Source organism: Mchenga conophoros, linkage group LG4, assembly GCF_057382185.1.
Source record: "Mchenga conophoros isolate Kocher_MC1m ecotype Shallow Benthic linkage group LG4, M_conophoros_male_GT1.1, whole genome shotgun sequence".
Lineage (NCBI taxonomy): Eukaryota > Metazoa > Chordata > Actinopteri > Cichliformes > Cichlidae > Mchenga > Mchenga conophoros.
The window spans coordinates 38,180,827-38,198,324 of NC_140529.1; the positions used below are offsets into that span (position 1 = coordinate 38,180,827).

A 17,498-nucleotide genomic window follows, 5' to 3' on the forward strand; every position below is an offset into this window, starting at 1 on the left:
CAGAATTTGCACCAATAATGGTCGCCAACAATCAGCCCTGTTGATCCATTTTAAACGCCTCCAGAATCCGCTGAACCTGCCTGCTGTGTTCACACCTGTGCAGAACAGGGCTGGATGCTGATTGGCTGTTACCATGTGGCGCACCTGTGTCAGGAAGCACCTGCATTTATCCTCGTTTATTCTGGGTTTTCTTTTCCTTTAATTTGTCACCCAGTGTTTACAGCAGAGTGGGGAAAAAAAAAATCATCCACCCTCCCCATCCGGCTTCACCTGCTCCTCCTACAGGCTAGCCGGGCTAAGCTGTCGCTGTAGTCCGGAGCCGAAGCCCTGCTGGGTCGAAGCCCCGCTCGGAACCTGCCGTTGGATGAACCTCCACCCGGAAAAGAGGAGAAACCGCCTATATGGACGCTTCTTCTCCGCCTGTGACGGCGTCGCGGCCAGCTAGTGAGCAGCCCGCAGCTAGCTGCAGCTAGCGGCTCCGCTGGCTAACCATCCCGGCTAGCTCGAGGATTTAACTCGGCTTTTCTCGCCTTCTTTAAGCCCGTTTCCGTGTCATGCTATCGGCTGCTTAACCGAGTCAGGTTTGTAGGCTCATTTTTGGACCTCGCGGGGGAAAGCTCGCTTTCTTAGTCGATCTAGGTCAGCTCGTCCGGCCGGTGATGGTTATGTGGGTCATCGGGGGGGTTAACTGGTTAGCCAGAACAGCTGGTTAGCTGCGGACGCGTTTTTGTTTTATTGGTTTTAGAAGAAAAATAAGAGTGAATATCGATGCGTGTGCTTGAGTGGGTGCTGTGGTCTCTGCAGCAGAGCTGGGTGATGGAGCAGCGGGTGGATTATTTTATATTTCTGTTTTTGGACGCTGACTCGTTAGTTAGCCGGGGGATGCTAGCTGCTCCACTAACCAGGTGAGCGCAGCCTGATACAAACAAAGGTGGCTCGGCTCGGCTGTGTCGGAGGTCCGTTCCGCCGCGGGCCTGGATTTAGCCCGGATTTAACTAGCACACTTCGGCCTGTGAACGTGTTTGTGTTTCAAGCCACAGCGCGTTGACGTGTGTCTGCCTCCTTCACAGGCTGGGCATGCTTAACGGGGAGCTGCGGGTCCTCCGAGCCTAGCAGCAGCAGGCAGCGGCAGATAACGCGACCGTGTCCGGGTGGTGCTCCGGGAGGAGGATGGCATTTCACGGCGCAGGCCGGCAGACCGTGTGTGGAGACCTATTTCCGGGCTCTGAGCTGGGCCACAAGTATTTCTGCGTGAGCTCCTCCTGCGGAGCCCCCTCCACGGGCCTCAGCGCCACACCGTGCCTCACCGGACCCACCGCCCCGGCAGGGACCCCTCGTCACCCCACAGCCCTCGGAGGAAGCACCGGCGGCGGCGCGGCGGTGCCTCAGCCCTACAGCAACCCAGCCAGCGAGGTGCCGAGCCCCGCAGAGATGGAGCCAGACCGACCCATCGGTTATGGCGCATTTGGAGTTGTTTGGTAAGAAAACGCTGTGATCGTAATCATGCTTCACATCCCTGCTGTCAGAAAGCTCCCTCTGCTCCGACTTCCATCTTGTTTGTGCAGACTTGAAACTCAGCTCCATCTTTGTTTACATGCGCTCAAACTGTCACCACACAAGATGGCATCACCTCATCGCCATCTGGGTTCATCACCAGCCTCTGATCATTTCTGGTTAAGCTGGTTTGAGTGGTTTTAGACCTTTGATGCTCTGCACAGCTGCAGCCTGAGGCCTTGCCCCCCAGCTGTAACCTGGCCAAGCTGTCCTCAGGGTTGTGTGTTTTGGATAAAGCCTGAACCCATGTGATTGGTTGTCAGTGGGCCGATAAGTCAACAGGTCGTGTATAACATGTTAGAAAATGTGTGTTTGCTGTTATGTAAGCCGGGCTGGATTCACGACAGGTAAACGTCACGGTTGCTTCCCAGCTGGTATAGGAGCTGGAGTTTGGAGAGTAAAACTGTCTGTGAGAACTGCACATCATTACTGTAGACCAAACCACGGCCGCCTGAGGCTCCACCGCAAACTACAACAGCATCATCTTCACTGCTGCTGGGGGGGTGGGTCTGTGACAGGCTGCTAAATCAGGCTCAGTGAAACAAGATTTATTCAAAGGTCAAAGGAGCTGATGCTGCTCTTCGTCTTGTCTTCCACACTCTGTTCAGTTTACTTTAATAATCACATCGGAGGTTTAAAGACCTCATACAGGGATTCATTTTAATGTAACTGACCAATCAGAGCTCCCCCTCACTGAGTGTTTTTTATAAATGTCTGTTTTCCAGGTGAAGCCGTGTGCAGACGAGCAGCTTGTTTCCCTCGTCTTTAGATTAGCGCCGTCCACCAGAGACGCTGCAGCCCAAAGAGGGGCCAGCACATTTACTGTGAAGCTTTAATTCTGCTTCCTGTGTACGTTCATGAGTCGTGTTGGTTAAACAGTCATAGTAAAAATGTTTGGCCCTGATCTTCTGGTACCGTGGGCGTGCACGTCCCTGTATGTGGTTTGGCATCAGCATATGAGGAATACACGGCTCATTTGCAGTTGCATCCATATGAACGTGGCCTCTGCTTCACAGTGAGGCTGATGTAGGTGTGTGACGTGAGCCCCACACTTGGGTAACTGCACCTGTCCTCCAGCAGCACCGTCTCGTCTCTTAGATGCAGCGTTTTCAGCCCAAACTTAAAGGATTAACCCGCCATGGCCTGAGGCCTGCTTTGTGTCGAGCACTAGAGTCGCTGCGCTGAACCTGTGACTCACTGTAACTTTATTCACTTTGAGCAGCAGTTAGCTGTTGTGTGTCTGCAGACCGAGCGACCCTAAACTGTGTCGTCAGACTGTCTTCTAGCTGTGACAGGAAGCGTGCGCCTCGTTTCCTCACAGGTCTGTGACCGATCCTCGGGACGGCCGGAAGGTGGCTTTGAAGAAGATGCCCAACGTCTTCCAGAACCTGGTCTCCTGCAAGAGGGTCTTCAGAGAGCTGCGGATGCTGTGCTTCTTCAAACACGACAATGTAACGACCTGCGGGCGCTTTTATTTTGAAGAGGCTCTTATTTGGATGTGGACGCTGAGCTGATGCCGTTTTTCTCTCTCCGTGCAGGTTCTGTCGGCTCTGGACATTCTGCAGCCTCCGCAGATCGACTGCTTCGAGGAGATGTATCCTTCAGTCCTTCTGTCCCAGTTTCTCCTCATTAGTTCTCCCTCACGTCCTCCTTTAACTCGCTTAATTTAGCCGCCGGTGTCCGGTCTAAATCCAGCTCCTCGCAGATGTGAAGCACGAGGCTGCTGATGAATATTTAATGTGCATCATTTCTAAAAAATGTTACATCGGCACTTTTCACTGAGCGGCCCCGGCGCTCCCCCGCCTCGGAGGCCGGTGCTGGGCGATGCGTCGTGCTCGTGTAGGCGGAGGTCGGTCCGTGTGTGAGCGTGTGCATTTTATTTTTTTTCCTTGACTGCTCACCGCCCCGCAGCTACGTGATAACAGAGCTGATGCAGAGCGACCTCCACAAAGTGATCGTGTCTCCTCAGCCGCTCACCACGGACCACATCAAGGTCTTCCTCTACCAGATCCTCCGAGGTGAGCCGGCTCTTTCGCGTCCCGCCGCCACACGGGCCGAGCGACATGATCGCGTTCAGTACGAGATTTAAATACACCGCCGGCTTCAAACGCACACGTCCATCTTTCTCCTGAAGAGGCAAAGCTGCCGATCATCATCCGCCTCCGAATGTCTCGGCCTATATTTAAACAGTCGTTCAGTCTCGCTGCCTCGCTTTGTTTACTTTCCTGTGACGGTCTCATAAGCTGCAGCGAGCAGCGTGTCCTACTGCAGGCTCCATCTTTCCCTTTAAATCTCAGATTAGTAATGAAATTTTAAACTTCACTGGAGGAAGTGAGTTTCCTGCTGTAGTTCTGGGAGTTAGTTGTCTTCGTCACCTCGCCGGGCGGGTCGGTGACGTGTGATGTCTCGAGATGGAAGCAGAATAGCAGAAACGGAGGAGAGTGAAAGAAGTCGTCACAGTGATGCTGGTGGTTTAGACCAGCGGTCCCCGGACCACGGACCAGTCCCGGGCCGCGAGAGTTGAGGCTCGTTTCTATCGTTCACTCGGTTTCTCCGGGTCTTTCCTGCGTTATGAATAAATCTTCTTTTGGTGCCGGTTTGATTTTGTTGTATTTATCTGCGACACCTTAAAGGCCGGCCTGTGAAAATGTTGTTGGGCATAAACCGGACGGCGGGGACCGCTGATTTAAACGTTGTCGTCGCTCACCAGGAGGACGACTTTAACTCTTTCCTCCATGAAGGTGACGACCTCGGCGCATATCGATACAGACGGTGCAGAATCGAGGTTCAGCAGGTGAAGGCTTAAAACTCTGACCTCCTCTCTGTTTCCTGTCCAGGTTTGAAGTACCTGCACTCCGCTGGGATCCTGCACAGAGACATCAAACCCGGAAACCTGCTGGTCAACAGCAACTGCCTGCTCAAGGTAACGCCGCACTCGCCTGTATCAGAGGCCGCGAGGCCTGGTTACCGGGGTTATGAAGGCGGTTCGCTTGTTACCAAGTACATTGCCATGGTAACTTGTGCTGCTCTGCGTTACGGTCGAGATGCAAAATCGACACCTGCAAAACCACCGCGGTCAGTGCTGGCGGCTAAAACGTTGGAACGATTTTCTGATGATCCAGGGGGTGGAGCCTATCACAGCTGTTTAAGCGGGGGGCGGGGGGGTCACAGATCCCCAGTCTGTGGCAGGCGTGGTGCAGAGAGACGCACGGCTCCCGTTCATGAAATCACCAGTTAAAGCTGAAACTGGAGTGGAAAAGGGGCGGGGTTTAGCGACTGGACGAGGGCGTCTGTTTGAGCTTTTTAAGGGCAAAAACGAGGCGCGCTTTATTTAAAACACGATCGTTGTGGCAATAATTAACACATACAACAGATACTTTTCCGACCTGTACCAGGCTCAGAGACGGCGATGCTCTCACAGCGGCGTTTGTAGCTACACCAAGCAGGAGGAGCCGATGAGTCTGAGGAAACCACTCGTTGGGAAGTTACTCAGATTTTCGTGGTGTTGAAACGTCTTTGCTGCGTTTGGGCCTGACGCCGCGCTGTGGGAGGGACAAAAGTTGCCGCCTTTCCAAAACACGAGGAAACCAATCAGCTGCTTGCTCGAGTGACTCGGATAGAGCTGTTGACGTTTTTTCCATTTTGCTCAGATTTGTGACTTCGGCCTGGCGCGCGTGGAGGAGCCCGACCCGTCACGTCACATGACGCAGGAGGTGGTGACTCAGTACTACAGGGCGCCGGAGGTGCTGATGGGCTGCCGGCACTACAGCTCGGCCATCGACGTGTGGTCGGTGGGCTGCATCTTCGCCGAACTGCTGGGGCGACGCATCCTCTTCCAGGCTCAGAGTCCCATTCAGCAGGTGAGACGCCGGGCGCCATGGCAACCGGCAACACATTCATTTAAAAACAAAAACCTGCAGAGCTGCTGATAACAGGTTCAGTCAGGTGACAGGGTTAGCTCCTCCTCCTGTTAGTTCAGAGGTGTGGCTAAGATGATGTTCAGGTATGTATGCGTAACTTTGACCTTTGAACTTTTGATGTACATCCACCTCTCAGCTTTGATTTCAGTTTATATGAACATGTTAAAATTTTCACCTGTGGACTCGGCTCAGGTAGAATCCGTGTTTGAGTCGTGCCGCGGAAAGTGGGATTAAAGATGGCGGCACGGCTGTTCCAGCTCTGAGGATCCACAAATCCAAACCTTTGTCTGGTCTTCTGTGATGTGAAGCGGTCTGTCTCTGTGTCGCAGCTGGACCTGATCACCGACCTGCTGGGAACGCCGCCTCTGTCGGCCCTGGCAGCGGCCTGCGAGGGCGCCCGGGCCCACATCCTGAGGGGGCCGCACAAACCGGTACGTGACTGCGTGGTGTGCTCGTGAGCTGAGCAGCAGCACGCCGCTCTCTGCTCTGGAAGAAGGCCGCGTTGCTTTCTTTTATTACACACGTGTGTTCACAGTAGCCGCCCACTCGGTCACCCCGCAGCTCCCGCTAACGTGTGGTGGTTGTGTAACGCTTTACAGACACGGTACACATCCAAAATGTCTGCCAGGTAATGAGGTGGGTTTACTGGGAAATGTGGGACAGAGTGATGATGGAAGATCAGATCTGACCTGAAGTTCTGCTGCGTTGCAGCTGCAGACTCGCATTCGCACAAACAATCACAATTCATGTTTTTGAAAAGTCTGAAACTTTTGTACCGCAGACGATCACAAACACTTGAACCAGGAAGTCTTAAAGTTTTAAAAACGTTGACTGTGACTCTGCTGCATTCATTCTTTGTGTTGATCGTCTCAGCGTCTCCGGTGCTGACTTGTTGTTCGTGCTGTTTCTGGTCCTCAGCCGTCGCTGTCGGTGCTCTACATGCTGTCTGACGGAGCGACCCACGAGGCCGTGCACCTCCTCTGCCGGATGCTGGTCTTTGATCCGGTGAGTTGATGCTGAGCTGATGTCCGGCTCCTCCGGCGCTCTGTCGTCTTCTGACCTTCAGCTCGTTCTGTTTAATGTTTGCTGTTGTGACCCAAACATGGACACCTCGGTCTGAATTAACGCTGCAGCTGTTTTACTCCAACGAACAGCTTTAAGTCGCATCGCCTGTAACGGCGAGGTCTGCTCGGCTTTCGTTCCCGCTCGGTGCCCTCGCCGCTTCTTTCAGGGTGTAAGTTTGGTGAGCGGCACACGCCATTGGCTACGAGTCTCTAGATGTTAGAAGAAGGAAGAGGAGTCGGCGACCCTGGCAGGAAGCTCGGAAGAGAGCGAGCATGACGGCGGTAAATCTCTGGGTTTTTAGTCGTTGGCGAGTGATTTGGTGAGCGGGTCTTGTGGACTTGTAAGTAACACCAGCTGATTGATGGGTCTTCAGGGTTTTTCCTCGTCACAGTTTGGGGTTCAGGAGAGCCACGTACTGTTGCTGTTACCAGATATCATATTTACTGCTGAGGAAATTAAACCCTGGACAGTTATCGCTGAGCTGTAACAGCTGAGGCGACTCGGTGACGTCAGCACAGAAAAGGTTTCTGTCCCACTGATAAGTATCCATTGTGATGTAACTCACTACTGCAGCCAGAAGGTGGAACTCTGGGCGGTGCAGCCCAGATGTTTCCACAGCTGTGCTTTTGTCACAGCTGTTGTCTCTCTCAACACCGTGGATTTAAAAACCAAACAGATGCTTGAAGTGCAGATTTTCATCTTTCATTCGAGGAACTGGACTGATTTTTGTTTTGTTAGCGTTTCGTCTCAGAGTGGATTTAATGCAGCTCGTCTGACATTTTAAATCTTCTGCTCACACTGAGACCTTAACTCTGTGCCCGGGTTGCGCCTTGTATCTGTGGATATTTGTGCTGTATGAAAAGCAGCACGTGCACGGCCTTTCCGTGAAAGTGGTGACACGATCGAGCACAGCTGTTGATCCACTGCCAAACTCAGGTGTCACTCGTTAGCTGAGCGCTGGTTTTAGTCCAGCAGGACAGATGTTCACGTGACACCCGGCTGAATGTGTGTGACTGGTAGTTTCCTTGAGGGTGTTGCACAGGGCTCAGTACTTGGGCTCTACCCCTGTCCCTAGCTCTGCTGTCTTTGACAGGTTCGAGCCAGTTTCCTTGCTCTGCCTGCAGGAGTTGGTTGCTCACATGAAGCCCTCAGGTTCCCCTTATGATGCTCTCCTTCCTCAATTTTTCAAAGAGGTTTTTCTCACTATAGCATCAGCTGTACAATCCATTGTAAATAGTAGTTTGTCCTCTGGTGTTGTACCTGTCAATCTCAAACATGCGGTGATTCAGCCTCTACTCAAGAAACCTGCTCTTGATCCTGATATTATTGCGAATTACAGACCTATTTCCAAACTGCCTTTTATCTCAAAGATTCTTGAAAAGGTAGTTTACAAGCAATTAATGTCCTTCCTAGAAGAACACGGTATTTTAGAAGTTTTCCAATCTGGTTTTAAAGCTTTACATACCGAATCTGCCCTTTTAAGAGTTTTTAATGATGTGTTTTTGGCAAATGACTCAGGTGACTGTGTTATTATTGTGCTGTTAGATTTAACTGCTGCTTTTGATACAGTGGATCATAATATTTTAATTTCCCGTTTAGAGCAGTTGGTGGGTATGCGGAGTACCGCACTGCAGTGGCTCAGATCCTATTTGGCAGAGTGAACTTTCTCTGTGAAACTCGGGGAGTTTGTATCCTCTGCTGCTTCTCTTCAATGTGGGGTCCCACAGGGTTCAGTTTTAGGCCCGCTTCTTTTCTCTCTAGATCTCCGACCCCTTGGGTCTATTTTCAGGAAACATGGGATTTCTTTCCACTGCTACGCCGATGACTCCCAGATTTATTTCCCACTTAAAAAGATAAATGGCTTCTCAGTAGACCCGCTGCTCAGATGCCTTGATGAAATAAGGGCCTGGATGGCTTTGAACCTTTTACATTTTAATGAACAGAAAACAGAAGTGATGGTTTTTGGTGGCGCTTCTGAGGCCACTATTATAGATCTTGGTTCACTGGCACAGTATGTTAAACCAGTCATCACTAAACTGGGAGTTAAAATAGAGGCAAATCTTAAACTTGAAAGCCAGGTCAGAGCTGTTGTAAGATCTAGCTTTTTTCATTTGAGGGAATTAGGCTTTATTTTGGCTATCTTATCGAAACAGCATTTTCAGACAGTAATCCATGCCTTTGTTACTTCTAGGCTGGATTATTGTAACGCACTTTATTTTGGGGTTAGTGATGCGTCCATTAGGCGCCTGCAGGTTGTGCAAAATGCTGCAGCACGTCTCTTAACTGGAACAAAAAAGTTTGAGCACATTACCCCAATTTTAATTTCACTCCACTGGCTACCTGTACATTTCAGGATTGTTTTTAAAATTCTCTTATTTGCTTTTAAATCTCTTAATGGCCTGGCCCCCCCCTTACCTCTCGGAGCTACTACAACCATATACACCTGCCCGTTCCCTTAGGTCCGCCAATCAGCAGCTCCTTAAGGTACCGAAAACTAAGTATAAATTTAAAGGTGATCGTGCTTTTGCTGTAGCTGCTCCAAAGTTGTGGAATGATCTACCCTTGCATGTTAGGCAGGCCTCTTCTCTCTCTGAATTTAAAAGTCTTCTTAAAACATATTTATTCGCTGAAGCCTTTGGCATTGATTAGAGGGGTTGACTTAATTTGTTTTGACATGTTTTAATTTATTTTAGTTTTTTTTTTAGTTATTTATTTTATCTTATCTCATTTTAATTTTCTTTACTTATGCTTTTAGCATGTACAGCACTTTGTGAACTCTGGTTTTATGTTAAAGTGCTTTATAAATAAAGGTGGTATGGTGGTATGGTCTCACCTGAATCCGTCAGCTGGAGAATTATTCACTGTTCCTCTGCTCTTCTCTTCAGGCCAAGAGGATTTCGGGCAGCGACGCCCTCTCCCACCCTTACCTGGATGAAGGGCGTCTGCGTTACCACACCTGCATGTGTCAGTGCTGCTACTCCGTCCCCAGCGGGCGAGTTTACACCCGGGACTTTGAGCCGGTCGCTGAGCGTCCGTTCAGCCACAGCTACGAGAACAGCCTGCTGTCAGTGTGGCAGGGGAAAGGTACGCCGGCGGCACCGTGATGCTTTCCTTTGGCGGCAGTCTGAGCATGAAAGCGCGACTCGCTCTGGGTCACGAATAGATTAGGGCGATATGGGCAAAAATATTCATCACGATATATATTTGAAAATTTGTGAAAACGATATAACTGACGATATAATTGGCTAACAACATTTAACAGTGCAAATACAAATTCCTTGCTGAAAGTTTAACCAAAGGCATCTCCAGTAGAAATGTGCTGACATATCCTGAGTTAACCATGTATAATATCCACTGAAGTTAAAAAGAGGAGCTTTGCAACATTAAACTGCAGTGTGCCAAATAAAAAAGTCAAATACGGACTTTTCCGACCACAAGCTGCACGGGATTATAAGGCACATTAAGCAAAACAAAGCAGTCAGATAAATCAAACTTTATTCAGCTCATTCTTCTTGCTTCCTCCACTTCTGTACCATTGATTCATTAATGCTGAATTCTATCACAGCAGCTCTGTTCCTGTGTTGTTGCAGTATATGAATGACTAACCTCGTATTGTGGATGGATTATCTCAGTTGTTCTCCTGACTGAAGTTTGGTCCGTTTACAGCATCCTGCCATGCGATTGCATTTGTCTCTAACCATGAAGAACCTTCACGTTAACTTTAATCGGGTGGAAGAAAGTTAGCATTCATCCTGCAGCTTCACTGTTTATGCTATGCTAACATAGCTGTGTAGCTAGCGATCACGTAGCACATCGTTATATAGCAGCTAGCCCAACTTCAGTAACCCTACAAACGTCACTGCTGTTTAGTTTTCTGCTTTCATTCATGTTGGAAGTGACAGCAGAGCTGTACGTTTGAATGCTTCAGAAATCTCTGTCAGAACATGCTATAAAAGTAAAAGTAAAGTGTGCGTGTTTAAGTAATTAGCGAGCTAACTTCCGCTAACTTCCTGCTAACGTCTAACTCCGTTAAATGTAATGAATTCTGTTTTCATGGATGCCTGGATGTTAAACTTCATAGTTACACCTGGTAAAGCAGCAACGCTGATCATTTTATTAAAGATGAAAGAATTTAGACAGTTTAACTCTCAGTGATGCTGCAGTGGCCGTTTGACTTTAGGACCTGAAGTAAACTGAGTTTAGGACCCAGATTACTCCCAGATTTACGAGCACCGTAGTCTGACAAATACGGCAATAACGACGGCCGCTTGCATGTTCTACAAAACAATTTGTGTGTCTGACGGACAAACACCACGCAGTGTGAAAACAAAGGCACTGCGCATGAGCGTTTTACCCATATTCTATCGCGATATTTCATTTTCTTATCGTTGCCCAACGTTGTAGCGTTGTACTGTGAACGGTATAATATGGCCGAGCCGTAGCCACGTAATGTTTGTTACAGGTTTTTACTTTAATTTTCCCAGCAGTAGGTGATTGATGTCGCACAGTCAAACAAGTCTTTGACAAACATCCTCTTTACCTTTCATAATAAAAGCCCTACAAACAAACACTAACTCTGAGAGAGAGCAGTAGCCTTCACTGTGAAAGTGGAGTGTGGAGATCTAAACCTGGTGAAATCATCATCGAGATGATTTGAAACTCTTGAAATTATTTGTTTTTCTATAATACCGTATTTAATTTAGATATTTTATTATTCTTTGTGGTGTGTGTGGTATACTGTGGGGTTTTTGTTTTGTTTTTTTTATATATAACGATTTTTGCAGTTTGTCCTCCATAACTGGAGGTTACAGCTGTAAGCTTCCTTTGTGATGTTTGCGACTGATTGCGGCTGATGATCCCGTTTCTGTCCTCAGAGTTGATCCATCGCTTCATCACGGAGCACCAGCAGGGCAAACGGGTGCCGCTGTGCATCAATCCTCAGAGTGCTGCCTTCAAGACTTTCATCAGGTGAGGAGGATGAGGAGGGCAGGACTTCAGGGTGGGTTGAGGAAAACAAGGCGACGTTAAAATCAATGCGTTTGTGCTGAAACTGATAACATAGACTCGGTGCAAAACTACAAGATAAGCCTGATCCGGCTCTGTTTGTGGTCTCTTCCTGTTTAGGAGTTCTTTATTCCTACTGTCACCGAGTGCAGCTCATACAGGCGTTTTCTTCATTCAACTTTTAAGTCTTAAACACTTTTTCAGTTCTAGGGTCAAATGGTGGAGAGTCCCAGATCCCATTGACCCTCTTGGGGGGGGAAACTCCCACAGGGCTTTAACCTGCCACCCTCCACCATTTGACCTTAGAACTGAAGAAGCTTCTCGGATGAGAGGTGAAACGTCTTCAAGCAACTTAAAGAAGTCCAGACGCTTTTCTTTCCAAGCTCCTCAGACTTCTTCCTTAATCCCTGTTTATACACCTCTGCATCTAATTATTAATCTCTCCTCCACATCTGAGCCTGATTCTACTGGAGCTCTCTTCCTGTTAAAAGGGAGTGTTTTTTTTGTTGTTGTTGTTCCCACTGTTGCCAAGTGTTTGCTCGTAGGGGCCGTCTGATTGTTGGGGTTACAAAATAAACCGCCTTGAGGAGGCTGCTGTTGTGGTTTGGTGCTGTATACATTACATTGAATAAGGTGACCTCAGTATTGTCTCTAACAGAAAAATGAGCGTCTGTCTCTTTGAGGACTATGACGTCGCCCTGGCCTGGTGAACACTCACCGTCTTTGTTTCCACAGGTCCACTGCGTGGCACTCCTCTAAGGTGTCCAGGAAGGAGGAGAGATGAACGGCGCTCCTCTGCATCTCGAGGAGCGACGGCAGTTTGAGAGGGGATTTCATTGGCTGTGGCATCTGAAAGCACTGAAGAGTTTGGGTCATCTTTTCTTCTTCTTCCTTTTTGTTTTTTGTTTTTTTTCCCTTCACCTGGAGGAGACCGTCACACCCGCCCACACCAGGACCTCGTGAAAAACCTCAAATATTTCCTCCCCCGTGATTCGACCCAAACTTCTGACGCTCGGCGTTTTTCGGTGCTGAACTTAAAAAAAAAAAAAAAGCTGCTGACGTGAGACACAGGAAGTGGACTGGATTTGGATTTTCATGTGTTCGTAGAGACTTTAAAGATTTTAACTGTTTGGTAGATTCGATGCTTAGTTGATGTTTGAAGTCATTCCAGCCCTGTGCAATACGGATTCATTCGAAAAGGCGATAAACACGGTGGGGGGCGGGGCTGCCTACGATGTAATGGGTTGGTCGGTATGACATCATCGCCCGCCAAACATCGCCAAGGTCTTTGTTTCCTTTCTTTATAAATACCACATCACTCACTGTGTTTTCACCTCGCGGCGTCTTCATGGCGGCCGCGTGGTGATGATAATGCAATTTCACAGATGTAGCAGGTTTTAACCAACAGGTGTTTCTGCACACACGGTTACCTTTGCCCCCCCAACCCCCCAGCGAGCTGTTCGGTTCTTGTGTTTGACCACCCTTCTCCCTCGTCCAGCAGGAGTTTAATCAGGAATTCATCGTCCTCAGTTTCATTTCTCCAGGCTGTGTGGTGGCAGACTCTTATTTTGAAAAGGACGACAGGAAATTGTGACTGCTTTGAGTCGTCTGATGCGGTGTTCTGATCAGAAAGAGATATCTGCAGATATGTGGCAGCTTCTCCCCTAATGCGGACTTTTCCCTCCCATCTCAGCGTGTGTTCTGACACTTCCCCGCTCGCCTCCTCCGCCCTCGCTAACAGGAAGAGGAAGTGACGGTGACGTTTTCTTTTAATTTATTGAGTGTTTGACAGGGGTGTGTCTCCACCGTGGCAGGTTACCTCAATCCAAGGAAAAATAAAAGCCTCTATAAAAAGAATAAACTGGAGGGGAAATGAAACCACTTTCCCCATCATTCCTCCAGATTCAGTGACTTTTACCTCGTGCTCGCTCTGAGTCGGTGTGGACGGGACGCTGTGGGTGAAATGCTGCTGGGTTTTTTTGTTTTTTTTTGTTTGTGTTTTCCCGTGTCAGGCGGAGGCTCAGGTGTCCTCATAGATGAACTGCGTGAAACCACAAAAGGAGGCGGCGGTGTTACCCCGGTGTGCTAACGGGACGGCAGCGGTGCGTTTCCTCCACCACCCAGGAGCCTAAAGGTCCCAAGAACCCAGGAACCGTCCTTCAGCCCTGTAATCGGGTTCCCACGTCTAAATCTGAGAGAACTCAGTTCCTTTACTAAACTCTGGAAGCTCAGATTTGTTTTTCCTGAGTGTGATCTGAAGTGTTTGTCAGGATGAAAATGAGTCTTTCCAGCTTCCCTCTTTAGTTTTTTCTTTCTAACACTTGTTTTCAGCCGCAGGAAGTGCTGCGCTAAATGGCACTTGTGCATGGTGTAAAACGCGCTGCAGAAGTGCCTTAAACCTGCGTTCTTCCTAATGGCCAGCAGGGGGCGACTCCTAGCTGCAGGAAGGGTTAGTTGTAGAGAAGCGCGTCGCTCTGCGAACATTTTCCTGTTTGTGGTCTCAGCTTCTCGTCTGACTAAAACATGAAGGAGATTCGTAGTTTATGGTTGTCATGGTGATCTGAGGCTCAGCGGGATGTGCCGTTTTCAGTCAGATCGTTCCCGCCTAAAAGCACGAGTGAAAAACGGGACTTCACTAACCAAACGGCGTCTGCAGCAGCAACATCCATCTTTTAAATGCAGTGTGCTCGTCGTCTCCTTGTGGCCAAAATGAGAATTACAAAAACATCAGATGGAGGATTCGGAGCTGGGATCTTCAGGAAGTGGCTGAAGGGAGTTTCTGGGCTTTGTTTGGACTCCTGTGGAGGAAACGCAGATAAATGACCCCAGTTCCTCAAAAGGCTTTTGGTCCTGCGGTGGGAACAAGACCGAAAATATGCACGAGGATTTTCAGAGTAAAAGCTCCCGATTTATCTTGTACCGCTCCATCCTGTGTCGGCCGCAGACAGGAAGCGGAGTCGTATGTTTGTAGCTTCAAAACCATTAAAAACGTTGAAGCGTCGACGATCAGCGGTGCCTGATGCTCACGGCTCTCCTGAAGTGTGATTGGTCGCAAGCCTGCAGGCCTTCAGTCTGAGGGGCCCGCTGGTGGTTTTGGTAACGCGCTAAACGGAAGGTTTCACCTTGAAAATAAGCAGACGCCGCTTTAGCCGCTGTTTCACACGCGAGAGGCGCCTGTTTAACACGGAAGCAGATTTTACTGTGTGTGTGAAATCAGCAGATTAATCATCCTGATGTTCTCAGTAGTTGATGAATAATTTCAGTTTCTCATTTTGTTGTAAAGAAAAAGGAAAAATCGCATCAGGAAGCAGCAGGTTGACGTCTGTGATCACACCTGTGGCTGAGCAGGCGTGTCATCCATCAGCCTGGTTCTGATTGGAGATTGGCAGCCCCTCCCCCACCTATTTAGTGCCGTGTGACTGCAAAGAAGCTTTTTAGGATCTCTGAGGGTCGACGAAGCAGCCCAAGTTTGTTTGTTTTTGGTTGTTTCACGAACTTTGCGATGTGAAGACTCGGCGGGAACCCACAGCTCGCGGTGCCTCGCTTCCTGGGTTCGGTGGGATCGGCGCCGGGCGTCCGCGCCGCTCCTGCGCCCTCCTGGTTTCTTTAAACTTTCTTGGAACCCCTGAAACCTCAGCTTGCGTCGCCGTGGAAACGCGGAGGGCGACTTGTATATCTGCATGTGTATATTTATTACCCCGCGGAGAGCGTTTGGGTCTGAATGCTGTGCAATGGTTGAGTTTGTCGAAGATGACGAAAACCTTTTGTGGTCGTTTTATTTAATTCATCTTTAGGAAGTGATTTTATTAGCAGGCTTTTATTTTGTTTTTGTTTGTTGTGATCGAATTAGATTTTTTGGGGTTTTTCTTTGTTTTTATGCGAGTCCGGAGACGAGAACGTTTACACAACAACAACAACAACAACGAGAACGTTTACACAACAACAACCCTGCACAGCTCTGTCTGACTTCAGTCACATGACCGGAACGCTGCTGCTGGTTGGTTTGTCCTGCAGAGGAATTCTGTGTGAAGACCTTTGAGCTTAACCTCGAAGGCGTTTCCTTCCACCTCACGCCCAACTTTTCCTCAGCACAGGCTCGGCTGTGTGACGACATTGTTCATCATGAAGCTTCTTTCTTGGCCTCCTTATAAATTACGAGCACGGACAGATTGGTGGCACCGGAGCGTCGTCAGGAGGTCGTGTGATTGGTTCGTTTCTTTGTTAGCGTTGAGCGCCGCAGGTTGTTACAGTAAACTCAATAACAACTGTGGAAAACGGCCGTTTAGGAGACTTAAAGAAAAGTCAAGGAAACAATTTTGTGTTCTTAAAAAACGAAGTTTATTTTTGGCGGTGTGATCGTGAGGCTCGTCAGGTAAACCTGTCACTCGTCCAGAGACTCACACTTTTGTTTGTATTGACCAATCAGGTCCGAGCAGCCTCGGGTTGCTTGCAGGTAAACAAAGCGACCATCATGTGATGTAAATATCATGCAGCACGTTTCCTGCTGCAGATTGGGTCACAAATCCTATTTCTGTGAGTTTCTGTTAAAGGTCGATGATGAATGGGTCGTTTCTCCAGCCTGCAGATGTTCAGCAGATGTTCGCAGCGACTAAAAGTGCAACTCTGACTTCAGAGAGACGCGCGGTCACTCGGCCGTTTTCCCTCCGGACTCGTCTCTTTCCTCGTTTCTGTCGTCGTGGTCGTAGCGGTCCTTCCAGCTTAGGCGACCCGTGTTTGGTCTTTCCCTCCCTGCACTGTTCTCAGATCAGCCGTCGGGTGAAGCGGAGCGAGGCGGCTGCTCTGCTGTAGAGATTAGACTCGTTTTTCTTCTATGAAAAGAAACTTGATGTGTTGATTATTCTAAATATGATGTTTTAAAAAGATGTTTTTGTCTTTGTTTTAGCAAAGTTTTTGGTTTTTTTGACTTGTGTTCCCAACAAATACTTGAATTTCTTAAAAAAATGTTTAGAGTTAAAGTAGTGAATGACAGATACATAAATAAATGGACACTGGATAAAACTCTGGCTCGTGTTTCCTCTGCAGCTCATTTCAGCTGCGCTGCATCCACCGCATGATCTCATGTCGGCTTTCCTCAGTCATGTGACTGCTCCAAAAAATTAAAGAAACACTTTACAGCAGGGGGGGGGGGGGGACTCCAGGCCTGCAGGTTTTAGATCTCACCCTGGGTCAGCACACCTGAATCATATGATTAGTTCATTGCCAGGCCTCTGGAGAACTTGGAGACATGTTGAGGACACGTGTAAAACCTGCAGGACACCGTCCCTCGAGGCCTGGAGTTCCCTTCCCCTGTTGTAATGTTTTGAGCAGTGTGTGTGTGTGTGTGTGTGTGTGTGTGTGTGTGTGTGTGTGTAAATTCACAAAGTAGTCACGACCTGCTTCCTTTAGGTGGCGCCACAGAGGATCATCCACAAACCTCCCCTGAGGTCTCTTCATCCTCCCTCCTCTGCACACGCTCAGACTGTCCCAGCCTCCCTGACTGAGCTGTCCCTCTGATGGACTCATTTCTGGTCCTGTCCCTGCTGTCCAACATCTTCAGCTCGGCCTCCTCCGTCTCTGAACCACCCCAGCAGGTCTTTAAACCCTCCCTTCCCTCCTGCTGCTCTCCTCCACAGATCAGCTCTCACTCGTCTCCACCTCTCTGGTGGCTGGTATTTAAATTCCTCCACCTTCCTCGCCTCCCTCTGATTCACACTCATTTATTCTGACTCTCTCCTCCTTTCACCTGCTCGCATTAATCATTAATAATATAAGAATTCATCTGTTGAAGCCACAGAAGTCTGGCAGTAAAATAAATCGCCTCTCGTTTCTAGTTTCATGAACTTTACTCGGCGCCAGCTATAAACTCCTTAAACGTGCTCGGCCTGTTGTGCCCCAGTTATGGTTGAATAACTGAGGCTCGTATATCCATAATCATCACAAATCGACTAAAATAAG

At 48.7% G+C, this 17,498-nt stretch overlaps 1 protein-coding gene across 3 annotated transcripts; it reads left to right on the forward strand.

Moving 5' to 3' along the window:
- Window positions 1–88: 88 nt before the first annotated feature.
- On the forward strand, window positions 89–16,562 carry nlk1 (nemo-like kinase, type 1). Of its 3 annotated transcripts, none has more exons than XM_085272285.1 (12): window positions 92–581; window positions 1,071–1,478; window positions 2,876–3,005; window positions 3,093–3,148; window positions 3,466–3,572; window positions 4,392–4,477; window positions 5,205–5,414; window positions 5,804–5,905; window positions 6,393–6,479; window positions 9,425–9,623; window positions 11,414–11,507; window positions 12,279–16,562. In XM_085272285.1, exons 2-12 carry the CDS (start codon window positions 1,171–1,173, stop codon window positions 12,325–12,327), a joined length of 1,428 nt encoding a protein of 475 aa, XP_085128411.1. In that variant the 5' UTR covers window positions 92–581; window positions 1,071–1,170; the 3' UTR covers window positions 12,328–16,562. The 3 variants fall into 3 exon arrangements, with proteins under 3 accessions (XP_085128414.1, XP_085128411.1, XP_085128413.1); XM_085272287.1 differs by lacking the exon at window positions 92–581 and adding an exon at window positions 628–905; XM_085272288.1 differs by lacking the exon at window positions 6,393–6,479 and having other exon boundaries at window positions 89–581.
- Window positions 16,563–17,498: the final 936 nt, after the last annotated feature.